The sequence below is a fragment of the Xiphophorus couchianus genome, chromosome 5 (genome assembly GCF_001444195.1).
Source record: "Xiphophorus couchianus chromosome 5, X_couchianus-1.0, whole genome shotgun sequence".
NCBI lineage: Eukaryota > Metazoa > Chordata > Actinopteri > Cyprinodontiformes > Poeciliidae > Xiphophorus > Xiphophorus couchianus.
In genome coordinates, this window is record NC_040232.1 from 26,044,175 (window position 1) to 26,060,606 (window position 16,432).

At 43.0% G+C, this 16,432-nt stretch overlaps 1 protein-coding gene across 18 annotated transcripts in view; it reads left to right on the forward strand.

Annotated features, from left to right (window-relative positions):
- The window catches only part of LOC114144216 (plectin-like), a 122,041-nt gene that overhangs the window by 52,119 nt on the left and 53,490 nt on the right, over window positions 1-16,432 (forward strand). For 3 of the 18 annotated variants that reach the window (XM_028016772.1, XM_028016773.1, XM_028016774.1), the window contains exon 1: window positions 2,757-6,408. The exons of 8 other annotated variants lie outside the window; for them this stretch is intronic. In XM_028016772.1, the coding sequence (XP_027872573.1) occupies window positions 3,174-6,408 (3,235 nt within the window). In that variant the 5' untranslated portion in view covers window positions 2,757-3,173. Of the gene's footprint in view, window positions 1-2,756; window positions 6,409-11,197; window positions 11,313-16,432 lie in introns of those variants that run through there. 7 more of the 18 variants (XM_028016775.1, XM_028016777.1, XM_028016776.1 and 4 more) reach the window with 4 other exon arrangements.

Sequence of the window (16,432 nt, forward strand, 5' to 3'; positions counted from 1 at the left end):
TGTACCATGCAACTCTGCTTCATAAAAAGAACTGCCCCTCTTCCAAGTAAATGGTCACATCAACCTCACTACCTCTTTTATTTGGACAAAAATATGTCTGGTGGTACTTTAAATCTTTAAATGCCCCCCAAAAAATAAAACAAAGGAGCAACGTGAGGTACAGATATGTGGTTTGTTGCCATGCCATAGAGGGTTAAATATCTCCCACAACTAAAGAAACTACCATTGGCTGAAGTTCAATGGCAGAGACATACTGCACTTGTCCTTGACAGGGTTCTGTTGTGTTTATGTCTCAAATTTACCGTGCCAGTAGGTCACACAGACCTCTTTCATTATTCCAACTTCCGAAAATCCTGTGGACAGGATGTCTTGTCCTGTGTGTAAAATGTCCGAAACACTCACAGTAATAGACTGTATACAACAGTAAACAGAAGATAATTAAGTAAAATTTGTTGGTTTACAATATTTGGGCATGGCAATACGGAGGCCTCAAAGGGACATTGGAGGAAAAAATAAATGATCTTTTTTGTGCGAACCAAATAGTTTGACGTGCACATCAGACAGCATCACGTGCGCAATAGATACTATCTGCTATCGCACGAGATATGTGGTGCACACCAGAAAATATCTGGTATGCACAAGAAAGTTGTTTTTTTTGTTTTTTTTTCTCTCAACGTCCCTTTAGTTGCTCCTTATGGGGACGCCCACAGTGTACGAAAACACTGCATGAATTGTAAATTAAGAAAACCGACCTAGCAAAACAACATCTTCACTATCTTGCCACTGGAATGAGGGTGGGTAAATGGGACAAAAATAACACAAACCGGTTATAAATTGCATGCATGATCAGCTTTCTGTTACACAGAATTCCAATATTGATTTCTTTCCTGATTAGTCCATCTATTAAATCTTTTTTTTTTTATATATAGAAACCGGAGAGCTTAGCCCCTGAGGACTCTAGGGTTTACAATGGATGCCACTGTATCATTAAAATATGAAAGTATCAAAGTCCACACATCATCTAGTTTTGCATTAACAGCCATGTAGATATTAAGCAGTTTTGTGCAGAGCATGCCAGAAGATTTAAAGTCAAATAACCGACTTTACCACTCAGCAATGTGCCGAAATAAAGTATGAAATCTTTAACAAGCCTGTCTATAATGAAACTGAATGTCATAAGCTGTCACCTGCTCCACCTCTTCGTCATTGTCAGGCCATCTCTGCCTGACAAGTCAGTGAGGAAATTCTTGTTTCGCAATGTCAGAATGCCTCTCTGGTCCAATAAGTACACCTGAGAATTCCTGTCTTCATCTACTCCTCCCATTCTTTTGTAGTTTTGCCTTTACACGCATTATATGAAAAGATAAATCATATCTGCTGTAGGTGGATTGTTTTTGGATGTGACCTAAGGCATCAACTCTGAGTCTGACTCGAAAGCAACCGTGTAGCGTCAAATAGATTGTTTTTATAAGAAAAAGCTTAATAAGGAGCTTGAAGGAATTAAGCAAACTTATGATAGATAACAGTGTGTTCAGCTGGCTGTTGGTTCTGTGCAGTAGACTGGAGAGAGAGAGGAAAACGTGTCTCCCTCAAACTTGGCTCGCTTTATTTGACTGTTGCCATGGTAAGCAAAAGGCAAAACAGTGTTTGGATGTGTAATGGAGGGGTTTCCAAAAGAACAGCAGGAGTGACTGCATTATTGCTTTGCCTCTCATTCACCGCCACTATAATTTTACTACCAGATCACTGTGTTGGTGTCCGGTGCCGTCTGCTTACAGTAAATCCCCGTCTTCTCCGTGCGATTGAACACGGGGCTGCTCCGCTCCGAGGCAGCAGTTGTCAGCTACCCTTCCAGTTTTTCTGGCTGGGGGGAACTTTCTCTGACACACAGAGAGACGAACAGGAGACAGATGTACAGAGGAGAAACGGGATCTTGAGGATGGAAATCGGATATCTGGTTCCAGGCGGAGCAGGAGGAGGCATCGCTATAATGTGCAGCTCTTTATTTAGTTTGGAGAAAGAAAAAAATAAACTGGTTTACAAGTAGATGCTCTAAAGTTAGCGGTTTGAAGTAGCGACACAACTTTAGGCTGCTTTACAGGCTGTTGCATCAGTTTAATGCTCGGCTTTAGGAAATGCCATGTGCTGCTTCTTATAGGGACCTGGACACCCTCAATACACACATGTAAAAATAGAAGTACACTTCTATTCATCTAGGCAAACTTAGTTTGTGAATCATTGCGTACCTCGTCCTCATAAAACACACATTTGCAGATGTACGTCTCATTTGTCTGTTTATTTAATGAAGCCACACCTCAAACTTTGTGTGTGGAAACCATTTAGTGATACCTGATGCGGAAATGTGTAAAACTTGACCCCTTTCACTATCACGTGTGTGTGTGTGTGTGTGTGTGTGTGCACCCAATCGACCCAGGAGGGTCATCTCGTTTTCTCCTCACTGCTATCTCTCTGACACATTTGCTGGACTGATGAGACGGCATCGGGCGCGTGTGGGCATGTGTGTGTGTGTGTGTGTGTGTGTGTCAGCTGGCTAGAGGTGTGGATGTGTGCGCTGAATCGGAGGCGTGTTTTCCTCTGTGGGTGGGTTTCTCTCTGAAAGTCAGAACAGCAGAACATGTGCTTGTGCACACTTATTTAGACGTGCTTTGCTGTACTCGTTTGACTCTAAATTGTTCTTGATTTATTTGGAGACAACTTCCTCCCACCCCCACTTTTTTTGTTTTGTTTGTTTTAGTGGGAATTTCTTTCCATGCCCACTTCTTTTTTTTCTTCCAAGAATAAGAAGGTAGGTGGAGTCAGACTGCGAAGTGCGCTTCACTCCCTCCCTCGCTCACACGCTCTGCCTTTCTTCCATTCTGTCATTGCCCTCTCGGCAGAACTGAGACTGTCCATGCCCGGCCATTCTAAGTGAAGAGGGGACAGCAAACTTTTTGACTTTTTTTAAAAAAAGAGGATTTTTTCTTTTTCTTTACAAATATACAAAAGGATCAGCAAGACCACGAGGAAGAGACAGTAAGACACCTAATGCTTTCATCTTTCAACTTACGTTAAATTGAATTGAGAAGCACGTGACAACTGGTTTTTCCACCGGATTCTTTACTACGAGTGGTTGACTTTTTTTTTCTATTATATTTCAACTGACTTAAAGCACAATGGTTGCCGGAATGCTGATGCCGATGCATGAACTAAAAGCCATCTATGAAGTCTTATTTCGAGATGGCGTTATGGTGGCCAAGAAGGACAAGAGGCCTCAGATCAAGCACCCGGAAGTACGAGACGTGACCAATCTCCAAGTAATCCGTGCTATGGGCTCTCTGAAATCTAGAGGCTATGTACGGGAAACATTTGCTTGGAGACATTTCTATTGGTACCTGACCAACGATGGCATTGTTTACCTGCGCGACTACCTCCACTTGCCCGCTGAGATTATTCCAGCCTCTTTGCAGAGGGTTAGGAAACCAGCTGCTACCCTGGCCATTGCTCACCGCGCTGCGCAAGTCCAGTCTGTCCAAGGCCCTACGTCTTACGTTCCCAAGCCAGGTCGCAGGGACGAGGCAGAGAGCCAAGAAGCGTTAGCTGAACGCCGAGGCTACCGCTATAAATCGATGGATCCAGGAGAACGAGGGAATTACACCGATAGGACCCCTAGGTTCAGGGGCCGTCCACTTACTGAGGAACCAGTGAGGCCAAAGCAGGCACTTGAGTCTAGGGACCAGCATCAGCCTCTCTACAAGAGAGGAGCCATCTTCAACAGCAAATCAGTCAAAGAGGTGGAAAGCACAAAACAATTTACTCATCAGGAGCCTAATGTGAGAAATGAAAGGCAGGTAGTGTCACAGGAGAGAAGGATGTTGGATGCTCAGAAGATAAACTCCAGTTCTGCTTCACTTCAAACAGCAGCTTTGACGCAGGATGAGTCCCAGGCCTCTCTGATCCCCTCCTCAGTGGCCTTACCATTATCTGTGGCTGCTGTCAGTGTGGCTGCGGGTGCAGCGCCGTCAAAGATGGCAGTTAGCTCATCTGCTGCTCAGAAAAGTGTCAAAATTAAAAATGTCGCAAAACAGGAGGTTTCTTCTTTGAAATTCACTGAGGAGATCAGTCCATCAGCAGCCGAGCTTCCAAGTGGGGATGCTAAAGAAGACGAAACAAAACCAGCTGAAGTCACGGCACCTGAAATGCCAATGCCCAAACCGGTTCTTACAACGGAATGCACTCATGAAACCTCCAAAGTTTATTCTGGCTCTGTCGCCTCTGGAAAGATTAGACCGGTTGATGCTGATCCTAAAAAGCATGAGAAAGAGGAAGTTATTGATGAGTCAGTTAAGGCAACTGAAAAAAAAAACCAACACCTGGTGAAACCTGAAGTAAGCGGTGATATCAAAGAGAAAACTGCCAAAGTTAACAAGAAGACCACCAAAACCAATAAGGCTAACCAGACCAGCAGCCCATTATGGACCACTGATGAAGCAGATGGCATCTCCAACATCACAGTGACTCAAGAACCCGTCCAGGCAGAAGTAAGCTCACCAGTTCTCACTGCAAAGCCTGACACTCAGGCCTTCCCTCCTAAAATGGCACAAGTAGCAGAACCCTCATCACAGGAAGTTAACACTACTCCCAAAACTGCACCTGCTTCAGCAACTCAGACAAAACAGGAAGATCCACAACTGATCCAAAAGAACTATACTGCAACAGAGATGATCATTAAACAGGAGGAAACTAATCTAACAAAGATGCCACATGCCAAGAAGGATGAAACAGTGTCACCCTCTAAAGTTTTAGGGCAGGACCTTAAAGTGCAACAGGTCATCCATTCATCTCCCTCCACCCGGAAGGATGCTGCAACAGAGGATGGTAAAGATTCTAAACAAGCAGGTGAAGGGACCTCCAAGTCCAAGAAAAAGAAAAAGAAGTCTCCAGGTGAGATTTCCAAGATCACTGTTCAACAGGATCAACCTCAGTTAAAGGCAAATGAGGAAATGTCAGAAAACGACTCCCAGGAAGTGAAGGTAGAAACCTTCCATCAGAAAACAGTAATTACCTCTGAGCTCCTAACTGTGTCTACCTCTGTAAAGGCAGAAGCGGAAGCCAAAACAGACAGTGACCGTAAAAAAACTGGCAATCAGCTAAACAAGGAGACATTTACAAAAGCTAAGATGAAGCCAGATGAAGTCCCACCTGCAGCAGCTCCTGCAGCTGTTCAAGCAAAAGATAAAACTGAGAAAATCGCTGTCACTGCCACCACTCAGGAACAAATGTCTCCCAAATTACAGGCTGCAGCCCCTGACATGGACCCAGAAAAATCTCAGGAAATAACTGTTTCCAACGTGGAAACAGTGACTGTGCAGAAAGTGAGTCAGGTTGAGCTCATGCGAGAGAGTGCGAAACTTGAGAAAAAAATACCAGTGGACCATTCAGACTCTGAGAAAGTAACTGCTGAGGCTACATCCCTACAGAGCACAGAGAAAGTTGCAGACAAGCAGACAAAGGGGAAGAAAAAAGGGAAAAAACAGGTTAAGGTGTCACAAGAGGAAGAAACCATAAACACAAAGTCTGTCTCTACGACTGAAGGAGAAACACCGTCATCCATAACAACACTGCCTATGGCTGCAGGCAGGGATAGCCCTGCTGTGGCCTTTGAAATGAGAAGAACTAAAGTTTCTTCAAAGATGACTCCTGAAAGAATGTGCAGTGAGGAAGTTGGGCAGGCAGCAGCTGTGCTCTCTGAGGCCCCGACAGACAAAGGGGAGGTGGAGCTAACACAGCCCTCTGCAGAAAAAACCAAGCGGGAGGTTCCGAAAGCAAAAACATCTTCCAGTGCGAGGAAAGCACCCGCACCCGAAGATTTAGCGTCAGCTGAGGCACAGGCCAGCCCTCTCTCCAGGCAAGAAGAGCCTCCCAGAGTTGCACAACATTCAGCCCGGCAGGCAGCAGAGTGCAGCACACAGGAAAGGCTCTCTGTCTCGGAGGCCTCAGAGCACGAAGAAGACAAGAAGAGGGACTTGTCGGAGGACACACCCTCTGCCACTGCCACACCCGCAGCCCAGCCTGACCAGCCTCACCTGGGGGACACCAGTGAGTCCTACAGCGCCGACACTGACGAGGCCAATATGAGGAAGAAAATAGTAGTGGTGGAGGAGATAGTTGAGGTGAAGCAAGTCGTTAGCCCTCAGGGGACCGGGCAGCAGTCACCTCCCCCACCTGTGAAGACAGCAGAGGAGGAGGAAGACGAGGAGCTGGACCTAGATGTTCTGGAGGAAATCGCCATAGAGCGAGCTCTCTTGGCCGGGGCTGCGAGGGTCAAGGTGCAAGGGGCTTCACCTGACTCTGACTGGGACCACTCACTGGCGGAGCCAGAGGACAAGACATGGCCTAACTTCATTGAAGGTTGGTTTGAATGCATGTCAACTGACCTACTTCCTGCACTGTCCTAATCTGTCTGTGCACGTGATGGAGGCTTTTTCTTCTTCTTCTTGCAGTTAGGATCCCACCTTTCTCTTTTGAAGTGTGGGAGGTCTTAGTTGAGGTTTGTAGATGACAGCTCTGTTGCTGCTTCAAGCAAACATAATTTACAGTTTTCTTTCCTCGTTTATAGTAGGGAGAGGAAAAAAAAAACTACTTTTAAGTCTTTGTTATTTGCATACAGTTTATCTTGGCGCTTCATCTTGCGGAGGCTTATCCTGGATGTGGAGACGGTCTCCTTTTAGGAATTGTTTCAGCATGTGGGTGTGAGGAGACCATTGACATGTGGCTGTGATTTGGCCATGTGTGCTGAGACAGATCAGGCATTAGCTGCACTGCGGTTGCTGTCGTGTTGAAACTGTCAGTGGCAAGACAACTTTTAGATATGGATGTAACGCGTAACATTTTATGTGTATTGCTTCATTAGCTAATTCTGCAGGTAATGTCTTCCTGCATAGAACCAGAGAATGCTACACTGCTAAAACAATTACACATTTTTGGGTGGGGACTCCCTGTCTCGTAAATACTGTGTCAAGGCATGTTTACGCTTAAGATGCATAATCTCTGGGGACATCTCTGGGCATTTGCCAAATGGATTATGCAGAGGTGTCGTCAGTCCGACAAGGTGGGGCTGTTTGCTGAGATTCAGCCTCACCACTTCTCTGCAGACATTCGTGTGTGTGAGTTAAAACCCATCTGAACTCCAGGAAGGTGTGGTTCTCTTCTGGGAGCTTTGCTCCAGTAATGCTGTACTTTTGGCTCTGGCTTACATTCCCTTCTTGTGTTTTTTTTTTCTTTCTTTCTTTATCCAGTCTGTCACTTATTAGAGATAAGTGCATCACTTGAATACCGTTCTGTAATGGTACAGCAGGGGTATGGGACTTATCTAGGTAATGTGATAAGACCATTGTGTGCTTTCTGCCCTTGGTGTGGAAATGAAAGTTGCAGAAACTCCCCAATCAGGTGCCACACAGCGCTGTCATTTGCGGAACTGAAACGTATATTATGAAATAAGCTATGAAACACGAACATGTAACATAATTTTATATTCCACATAGTTAAGACGTGGAAAAAGCTAGTGTTTTCCATCATTTGTGTGTGTTTTTTTTTTCTTTCCCCAAACTTTTACATGAGATAAAGGGAGGAGCTGCATGGGCGTTGTCTGCTATGGGTGTGAAAGACTGAGGAAGCTGGAAAAGGTTTGTTCGCAGCTCCATGGGTGTGTTTGTTTGGATCCACACGTGACGGCAGATCTGTTTTCAATTAGCTGCCTGGCTTCTTGATTCGATCTGGTTACTCATGAGGAAATCAAGTTCAAGAGACTTTATGGCTCACACACAAACGCACATCTCATCTTAAGCACATTATGTCACTTCAGCAACTACAAATGCCTCTGGTAACAACTGATACCAAACATTTAACTTCACCTTTGACTTTTGAGGTTTGTTATGCACTACAGTGCACTACTGTGTTCATTTGTGATATGAACACAGTAGTGCACTGCTGACATCTGCTGCCCATGCATCGTCTGCACTGACCAAATGCTCTGACTGCAGTCGGGCCACTCTTTTAAAGGAAAACTTCAATTAATAAACCTCGGTTTCTCTAATTTAGATGCATTTATGAGTATTCATGAGGTTTTATTGCTGCCCTTTTAGTTTTATTAATGTTTTAGCCATTACCTAAAGTCATATATATTTATGTGCAGCGCTAGCTATAGCTTTACATTCCAGAAAAATTTACTCCTGTGAATTAAATGGCCGACCCAATGGAGCTGACAAAAGCCTAACCCCTACATTTTTCTCTCTTTTTCTTCAGGCATCTTCACTTTCGAAATGTTAGCCTTTCCTTTTCTGTTTCTTTGTATCAGTGAAGTGAATACCGAGGAAGGTGAAACATATTTTAATAAGTATGACTCATGATGGAAAGGAATTTGTTGAAATGAAACACTCGAAGCCGGCTTTTGCTTCGCTTCCAGGGAAGCCTTTGATATCCGCTTGTGGTCCCTTCCAGTCTTCTGCAGAATGCAAAAGTTGCAGTATGTGATCAATTAAAATGTTACAGTTTTGGTCTGACTGGACATGCTTCGGTGCCGGGGAGGGGGGATGAGCGTAGGAGGAGGAGGGCAGCTTGAACTTCACCCACACATAGCACCAGAGGCAATTAAACTAAATCACATCCCAGACATGCCTCTGAGGTCCTCCCGTTTTTGTCCCGTTCTGCCCACCGCGTACATTATGTGATTGAAATGAACAGCTACAGTGTGCTGCAGCTCTGTGCCTCTCATTATGGTGCTGTGCCATTTTTTTTCTTTTTTTTTTTATGGTATGACTCACGCTGGCCGGAGCTGGGAGTCTGACCTTTTTCAGCAAAATGGTTAAAACTGAAGGAGACAATGAAGGCGTTGACTAAAGGAGGACTTTGCTGGGATTAAGTTGCGTGAAATCTCCTGTTGCTGCTCTTGCCACAGGCCAGCAGTAATGTTTTCCCCAAACACACCAGGCGACCTTAAGGGACCTGCCATATCTTTTACTGTCGACTCTTGATGTTAAATCACTCCCAGTATTTTATCGTGAGTGGGGGAACATTGCGCTCCACATTTCATGAACTTGTGACACACGTGCGCAGACATTTTTACAATGAAATAGTAACGTGAGTCGCAGGTTAAAAAAAAAAACCAACAGTGAATTGTGAAAATAGAAGCACAGCCACTTCATCGTTTTGTTTTTTTTGTTTGTTTTTTTTTAGTGCATTTGTTTCCAATTCCAATTTTTCTACAAATCTGCCAATCTTCTGAAACAGAGTGATCGATAACATGTGGAAAATATTAAGGGTTTAGCCTGGATAGTTGTGGCATTAGTCATTTCCCAGGGAACTTGTTGCGCCTTATAGAAGAGGATGACTAACAGTATTTCAGATCTGTGAGAAATCTTAGAGGCTGCTTCAGCACGCATTGCAAAAGTATTCATAACCACAAGCTGGTCTTTTTAGGACGTGAAGACGATCTTAGGTGTATCTGCAAAGTGTTTTATTTTGTCCACGTTCGTCTGGCGTTTTGGAGAAATTGTCATTTTTGAAACCAAGTCCCAGAGTGGGTGCATTTCAAAACGGCGGTTTCATGTTTCCGTGTGTACATACTATCCAAGTTTTTTTAGAAACGATGATGGCGAAGCTCCCTCGCTCTTTTTCTCTGTCTTTATCCCACGCACACCATTCACAAAGAGGACGCCCTTCTGTGTTTGGTGTTTTGCGAGTTGTTCTGCAGTGCCGCCGACTGGCCTGGAGTACCCACTACTGCGTTGTCAGTGGTGTCCTGTTCTGTCGCAACAAATGTTTTTTAGAATCGTTCACAAAAATTTACCGCATTCATCTCCGTGTGTACAGGACCTTAATCTCAGTATAGAACAGCCGCTTTGTGAAGGCCACAAAACGTTAGAAACACGAGGAAAAGGTTACAAGAGATTTATTTTTACTCAACAATATTGTGTTTTGAACATCTCATTTGAAGATGGAAAGAGATTGGCAGAACTTTACTTAGACATGACCACCAAACCCAAACTGAGAGGCTGAAAGGCAGAGCAAGGATCGTATTTCTGACAACCAGGAGGCCCCACTGGAACTCTGGAGGAGCTGCAGAGATCCACAGCTCCCGCAAGAAAATCTGTTGACAGGGAAGCTATAAGTTAGTGAATGTGTATCTTCATGTGTCATGTGTCAGGCTCTTCAAACCACTTCCTGTGGTATAGATTCTTTTCATTTCACCGTAGGACGGCTATCTTTAGTAGCTTCAAATTGGTGACGCTCTCTAATCTCCTGCACCGTTAATGTCTCACACAACTGGAGCAGATTGTCAGCACAACAATCGACAGAGCGTTGTGTACATTAGAGTTCTCTATATTTAGAGAATGCTGAGCATTAGCGTAATCCCAGCAGCTGCGGGTGATTTGCCCTGAATGCCTCAGCCATGATTTCATGGACCGTCTCTCTGAGGCAGGTTACATATCGTTAAATCCCTTCTCTGTTTGCTACCACTTTTCTTATTTATGGCTGCTGTTTCTATTTACGGGTTCTCCAACCTTTCCTCTGTTTGCACTCTTAATGTAGATGAACTAAAACAGTAACTGGTCAAATATTTCTCAAACAAGCTAAAAGAACACATCTGAATTCAGTCTAAGTCACTGAAGATATGCGGACGCGTCTTCGGTCTTTAATCAGGCCGATAACATTACCAGACGACTGCTGCGTTTAATATTCACATCACAGTTAAGAGAGTTGCTGGCTGAGATCTGACACTTGGCATCAGAGAAATTGACCTTCATCCCAGCATCTTCAAAGAGGCGAGCTAAGAGCCAGAGTGCCGGGGTGGAGGAGTGAGGGTGGAGGGCTGAAGGGGTGGAGGGTCGGTGTACACACACATGCACACACCAACACCAACAGGACAGAAACTTGTTGCACTGTCCCGATGGAGTCCTTCCATCAGTTTCTAACTGTGACACTGTGCGATCATCTGGTTCTGGAGGATATTTATAGGCCTCTGCCAGCTCTGGCCCTCCGTCCCCTGCACCCCACCCTACCCGCTGCCCCCTAACTAAGGCTCACCGTGTCGTCCCTCCTCCCCCGGCCACGGGAGAGTGAGGCTGACGGATCCGAGCAGCAGGCGCAGCCTGTCAAAATCTGAGACGAGGAGAGGGAGGCAAGGCAGCAGAGAGCAAACAAACAGGAACCTCTCTGGTACTCCTCATTCCCCTTCATCCAGCTCTGGCTTTTCTTCACCTTTTTCCTCCTCTTCTTCCTCCTCTGCTCTGTCTCTTAGATGAAGATCGTACCTGGTAGGTAATCGGTGTGTGTGTGTGTACATGTGTGTGGTCTGCGTCCATGGGGGTTTTAGCCGTGTTCATCTGCCTGGTTTCTGGCTGTCGGCGTGTTCTTGGCGAGGACAGAGTGTGAAGTCTCGTTGTGATCTGAACGAACACGCGCACACACACGCACACGCCCCTACACCCCAACACCAACGGCACAGAAGCAAACACAGTGTCACTTCATAACATCAGCAACCTTTCGCGTCGTAGTCCTCACACCGTAGCCGACGTGAGTTATGAGCGTCATTAGTGCGAGTGTCCGTGAGCTTCGAGTTCCGACCACCAGCTGCGTCCTTCGAAGCTATTTACAAGGAATCCGACTTGGGTTTTGACGTTTTTGCTTTGCTAATCTGAAGATTTTAAATCAACACAGTATAAGTCGTTCATTGGCTGTTTCCTGATCTATTGATGGATTTTTTTCTACCACATTTAAGCGTCACTTTCAATAAAACTTGGAATTACTTTATTAGTTCTGATGAACTTCTCCAGAGTTTGCTTATTTGCCAAGAATGGATTGTAATGAGTCACAGATGCACATCTGATGATCAGTGCAATCAGTATATTTTTCTTTATGTTGTAATTTAGGCAAAGATAATGTCTTACTTTAGATCAGAACTTGATCTGGACTCTGGATCTCCATCATTTAAATGTAATTTGCTTCCATTTATAGGCGGTGTGATTAACTTTTACTACTTTAGATTCTCTGGAGCGCTTAGCCTACGGATGAGCCAAGTTTTTATTTCTTGTTGGCACTGACATCAGCTTTTTCTTTTAACTCCTTCGTTTCAAACATGTTGATTGGTTGTGGGATTTCATTTTCTAAAAATGCACATGGGCTTATCTTGGGTGGCTTACTCTTGTCTGATTTTCACTGCATTATAAAACTGTTTTAAAATGTAAAATTGTGGGAGTTCTTGGTTTTGAAGTGTATTTAGTAAAAAAGGATTTTAAAGCATTTGACCTGAAAACCAATGAGAGGCAGTTATGGAAGAAATGATTGATCCTGATGTCTTGTTTCTCATAAGAACAAAAGTTCCTATTTGCTTTTTAAGTCAACACACCACAAAAGTTAACCGTTCTCTGTAAAGTTTTGTTTTAATACCAAATTGTTTGTTCACCAAAGAAAAAAAGGCTTGAAGCCCTGAACTAAATCTGCAGTGAGACCAGACAGATTAATGATGCTTCGAACATTTTAAGCAAGAGCGATCATAAGCTGTGGTTTCCATAAAATTTCAAATATGAAAGGAATTTTCTAAGGAACTTCACGCAGGCCTCGTCTTCATCTTCTAAACGTCTACATAATGGTTTCCATGCTAAAAAATGTAAGTTATTTGTTCACAATAATAGCCTTTTTGTAACACATTTGAGATGATTTAGGCTCGTGAAAAAGTTATGAACCACTTTTTGTTTTTGTTTAGTTTTTTAGATGTGCGTAGGAACGTTGAACCCGCCCGTCTCTGAAACACACTTTTACTAAAGACTTTCACTTCAGTGTAATATCAGTGAGAAAATAACTCTGAGAAGAAGCACATTTCTCGGTAAACACCTCAGGGTGTGGAGAAACGTCAGGAATGTCCCCGTGCTGTCCCAGTGGTCCCTCCCCCTCCCAGTAAATCCCCACCTGTTACAACAGCCTGAACTCGCCTCATCTGCCTCTTACCTTACCATCAAACACCCTGTCAAGAGACATTCCACCCAAAATGGTGGTTTTGGATCACTACTGGGCTCCAGTGCTTTAAAGAAATATAAAAATAAAAGTAGCCCATCTGATGATGGAGTCTAAAATCTAATGCTGGAAAAGTGAGATGAACATGAAATATTTTGTGTGTTTTCTGAGCGATGAGTCTCTTAGAGCTGATCAGAGTTTTTGAAGCCACTTTGTCCTCTGCCTGCTTCTGCTCCGATGACAAAGGGGAGAAAAGGAGGATGAACATTTCCAAAGAACACACTGTTGCTGTAAGTTCTCCATAGTCTGAGAATACATTCTTAGACAGTAATCAAAAGTAATGGTCAGTGTAACTAAAGCTGCACCAATCAGAGATTTAAGACAGATTTTTGAGCTCCAGTTTTTGTAATGCGTCAATGCTAAAACTGATTTTAGGCAACTAAAATCAGTTTAAATGTCTTTTAAAATATTTGCCCTAATTTAAAATGTATATATATTTTTAATGAACAAAAATGTACTCAATTTAAAAGAAAGAAAAAATGATCTGGAGTTGATACTTCAACCTCCGTTTAGAGTTTTATATTCGCAATTAGCATGATCAGCATTACGTCCTGCATATATGAGTCTCTCCACAGAATGTAGACCATCATTCCAACTCTTAAGTTTTCCACCAAAGTTGCTAATATTTCTGCTGTAATATGTTGAGCTTTTTTTGTTTGTACTAAAATCAACTCCAGGTATAAAAAGGACCAAAACAACGACATACAAACTGGGGACAGACTGACATGACTGCAACATGTCCAAATCTCTTTTGTAGTATCTTAACTGAACAGTTAATTTTTATATACATCATAAAAAGTGTATTTTCTTTTCAAGCTTCAATTTGCACATTTGTTCTTCCTCAAACTTAGTTTTCGAACACCTAATTTTCCAACTATCTAAAAATACCAAATTCTACAAGTAGCTAACTTTAGCTTCCACACAGAAGAAAGATGTGGTTAGCACTTAGAAATGGTTACATTAAATAAATGTAAAACAAAAAAGTTGAGTTTCCAGGAAAGTTAAAGCTGAAAAGGATTCCATTCTATCACCAAATGATTTTGCTGCTCATTTCTAAAATATATGTAGTAATTATGTAGCTACACTGATATCCTACTGTGTGTCGATACTTACTAAAATGCTAAGATTTAGCACTTTAACAACTTTTTTTCCCTTCATTTGTACATTTGTACAACTTTACTCTTTAAGTAAAGTTGTGAAGTGTTTTTCTTTGGGACAAACAGCAAGTTGTCTGGCCAAAAAGATGCCAACATGTTTTCACGAGCTAGCCGAACTAAAAACTTCTTATCTGGCAGTAAAACTAACAAAACCAGAAGGTTAAACATACAGGAGTCAGCCCAAAACAGAACAGCTAAATGAAGAACGAAAGCCTCCTCCTCGCTGAGGATTACCCAAAATACTTTGTAATGGCTTTTTAATTGACGGACACATTTTTGTCGCAGCAGGTGCAAGAGCTTTTGTTTAGCAGGATTTTAGTCTGAACCACTTTAGCTCGGCTGAATAAACGGTGAGATTAAAGCAAACTGCTCTCAGCAAAGCGCTGGGATTTCAGCAGCCAGTCTGGGTCTAATATCTGTAATCTTTATTTTTCTGCTGTTAATTCATCCAATCAGAACTGGCTTTGTCAAACCTTGACTTTTGCCATTTGTGTGTTTGATGCATGACCTTTACTCAATATTATGTGAGAGTTGCAGAAAGTCACATTGCTCAGCCTGTAAAGTGACACAGCTTCACGTGAGACATCATTACCCTGTCCTTTAGTCATGAGCTACCATGAAGTGTTTTAGACCGTGTCCGCTGTGTGGCCAATTCAAAGTAGGGTTGTCCCTCTGCTGTGTTTGCTGCCTTTAATTGGAGCTTCTGTTTGGCTCACATTGCAATGATCACTTAACTTTAGTCGTGTTTGCCTGATGGGTGTAGTCTTTAGTGTATTACATCAGAACTGTGTGTGTGTGGGTGTGTGTGTGTGTAAGGCTGAATTCTTTTATGATACCTTGTCTAACAGTTGCTGCCCCTCCCTTAGAAGGCTGCCAACCTTTGGGCTTTCTCATTCCTAACATTTTTTTTCCTCTCGTATGAACATTACGAGAGACTCACTGATTAGAATGTCAAATTTTTGTAAAGCTTTGACAGGCAGACGGTTGTTGATTCCAACTTGTGTTTATGAACCATTTTTAATATTTTCACTGCCTTTCCTCATGTATGTTTTACTTTAAAAACTGATGCCGAATCAGTATGAGAGCGCAATCACTGTAAAACAGAGTTTTATGGTAAAAATAAAAGACACTATATGTGGCATGATGTGAACATCATGCAACTACACTCAGCTTCAGCTGAAGTATATGAGAGCCTTAACTGATTACATTTAGCATTTAATATTGCCGTTTTGCTTTGTTAGCATTGTAAAAGGTAAACCTTAGGATGAACCATAATGCTAAGATTTCCAAAACGTTGCTGTTCTCTATTCAGCCTTCCTCTTATCTGCTAAAGTCTCACTTTATCCTGAATGAACCACGGATACGTCTTGACATGTTGTAGGAAATAAAGTTCCCTTTAGTTAATAGGAATAGTTTAGTTAATAGGAAGGAAAACATTCCCTTCTGACCACGTGGCAATGGTGTCAACTGGAAGGTCACGACTTGGGGCCTTAGCTGAGTGAAACCAGAAATACTCTGACACACAGGGTGCATCCCTCTGCGTTCCTTTGCTGATCTTTGACCTTTTGTTTTTGTGTGTTCAGCATCGCATCCCAAACCTCGGAGACATGCAGCACCTCAAATAAATAACCTACCTCTGTAGGTTATTTATTTCCATTAAGATTTTAGCCTGGACCCACATCGTAACAACTGATTGTAGACAGAGAGAGGTTTGCTTTGGAACAAAGGTGTTAATTAAATTGTAAATGGTTTGTGTAAGTAATCTGTGAAGAACGCTAGTGCGGCGCTGACGTGCTAAGAAACAGGTTGCACGTTTGTCTCTTTGGGCTGAAGGAGATCTCAAACAGAAATAGAAATTTAAGTTTTGCACATAGGAAAGTAACGTGAAGTTGCCTTGAAATACCAACAGCAAACAAATGAAAGTAAGGGTTCTCAGAGAGTTGTCGTCCTCTGCCTTGGCCTGGTGGCTGGAAAAGTCAACATTCTTCTAGAAACACCTCAAAATCCCACTGTGGAACAAACTAGCTGCACTTACTGATTCCTAGAACTGATTACTGGATTTAAGGGAAGCTGGATGGTTTACCCACCCTGTGGTTCCTGCTCAGAAACCAGGAGTCATCAGTCACTCGACAAACAGAATGTATCACTGAGGGGCATCATGGAAACCCAGAGACACACTTCTAAAGTCTGTTGGGAATAATAAATTA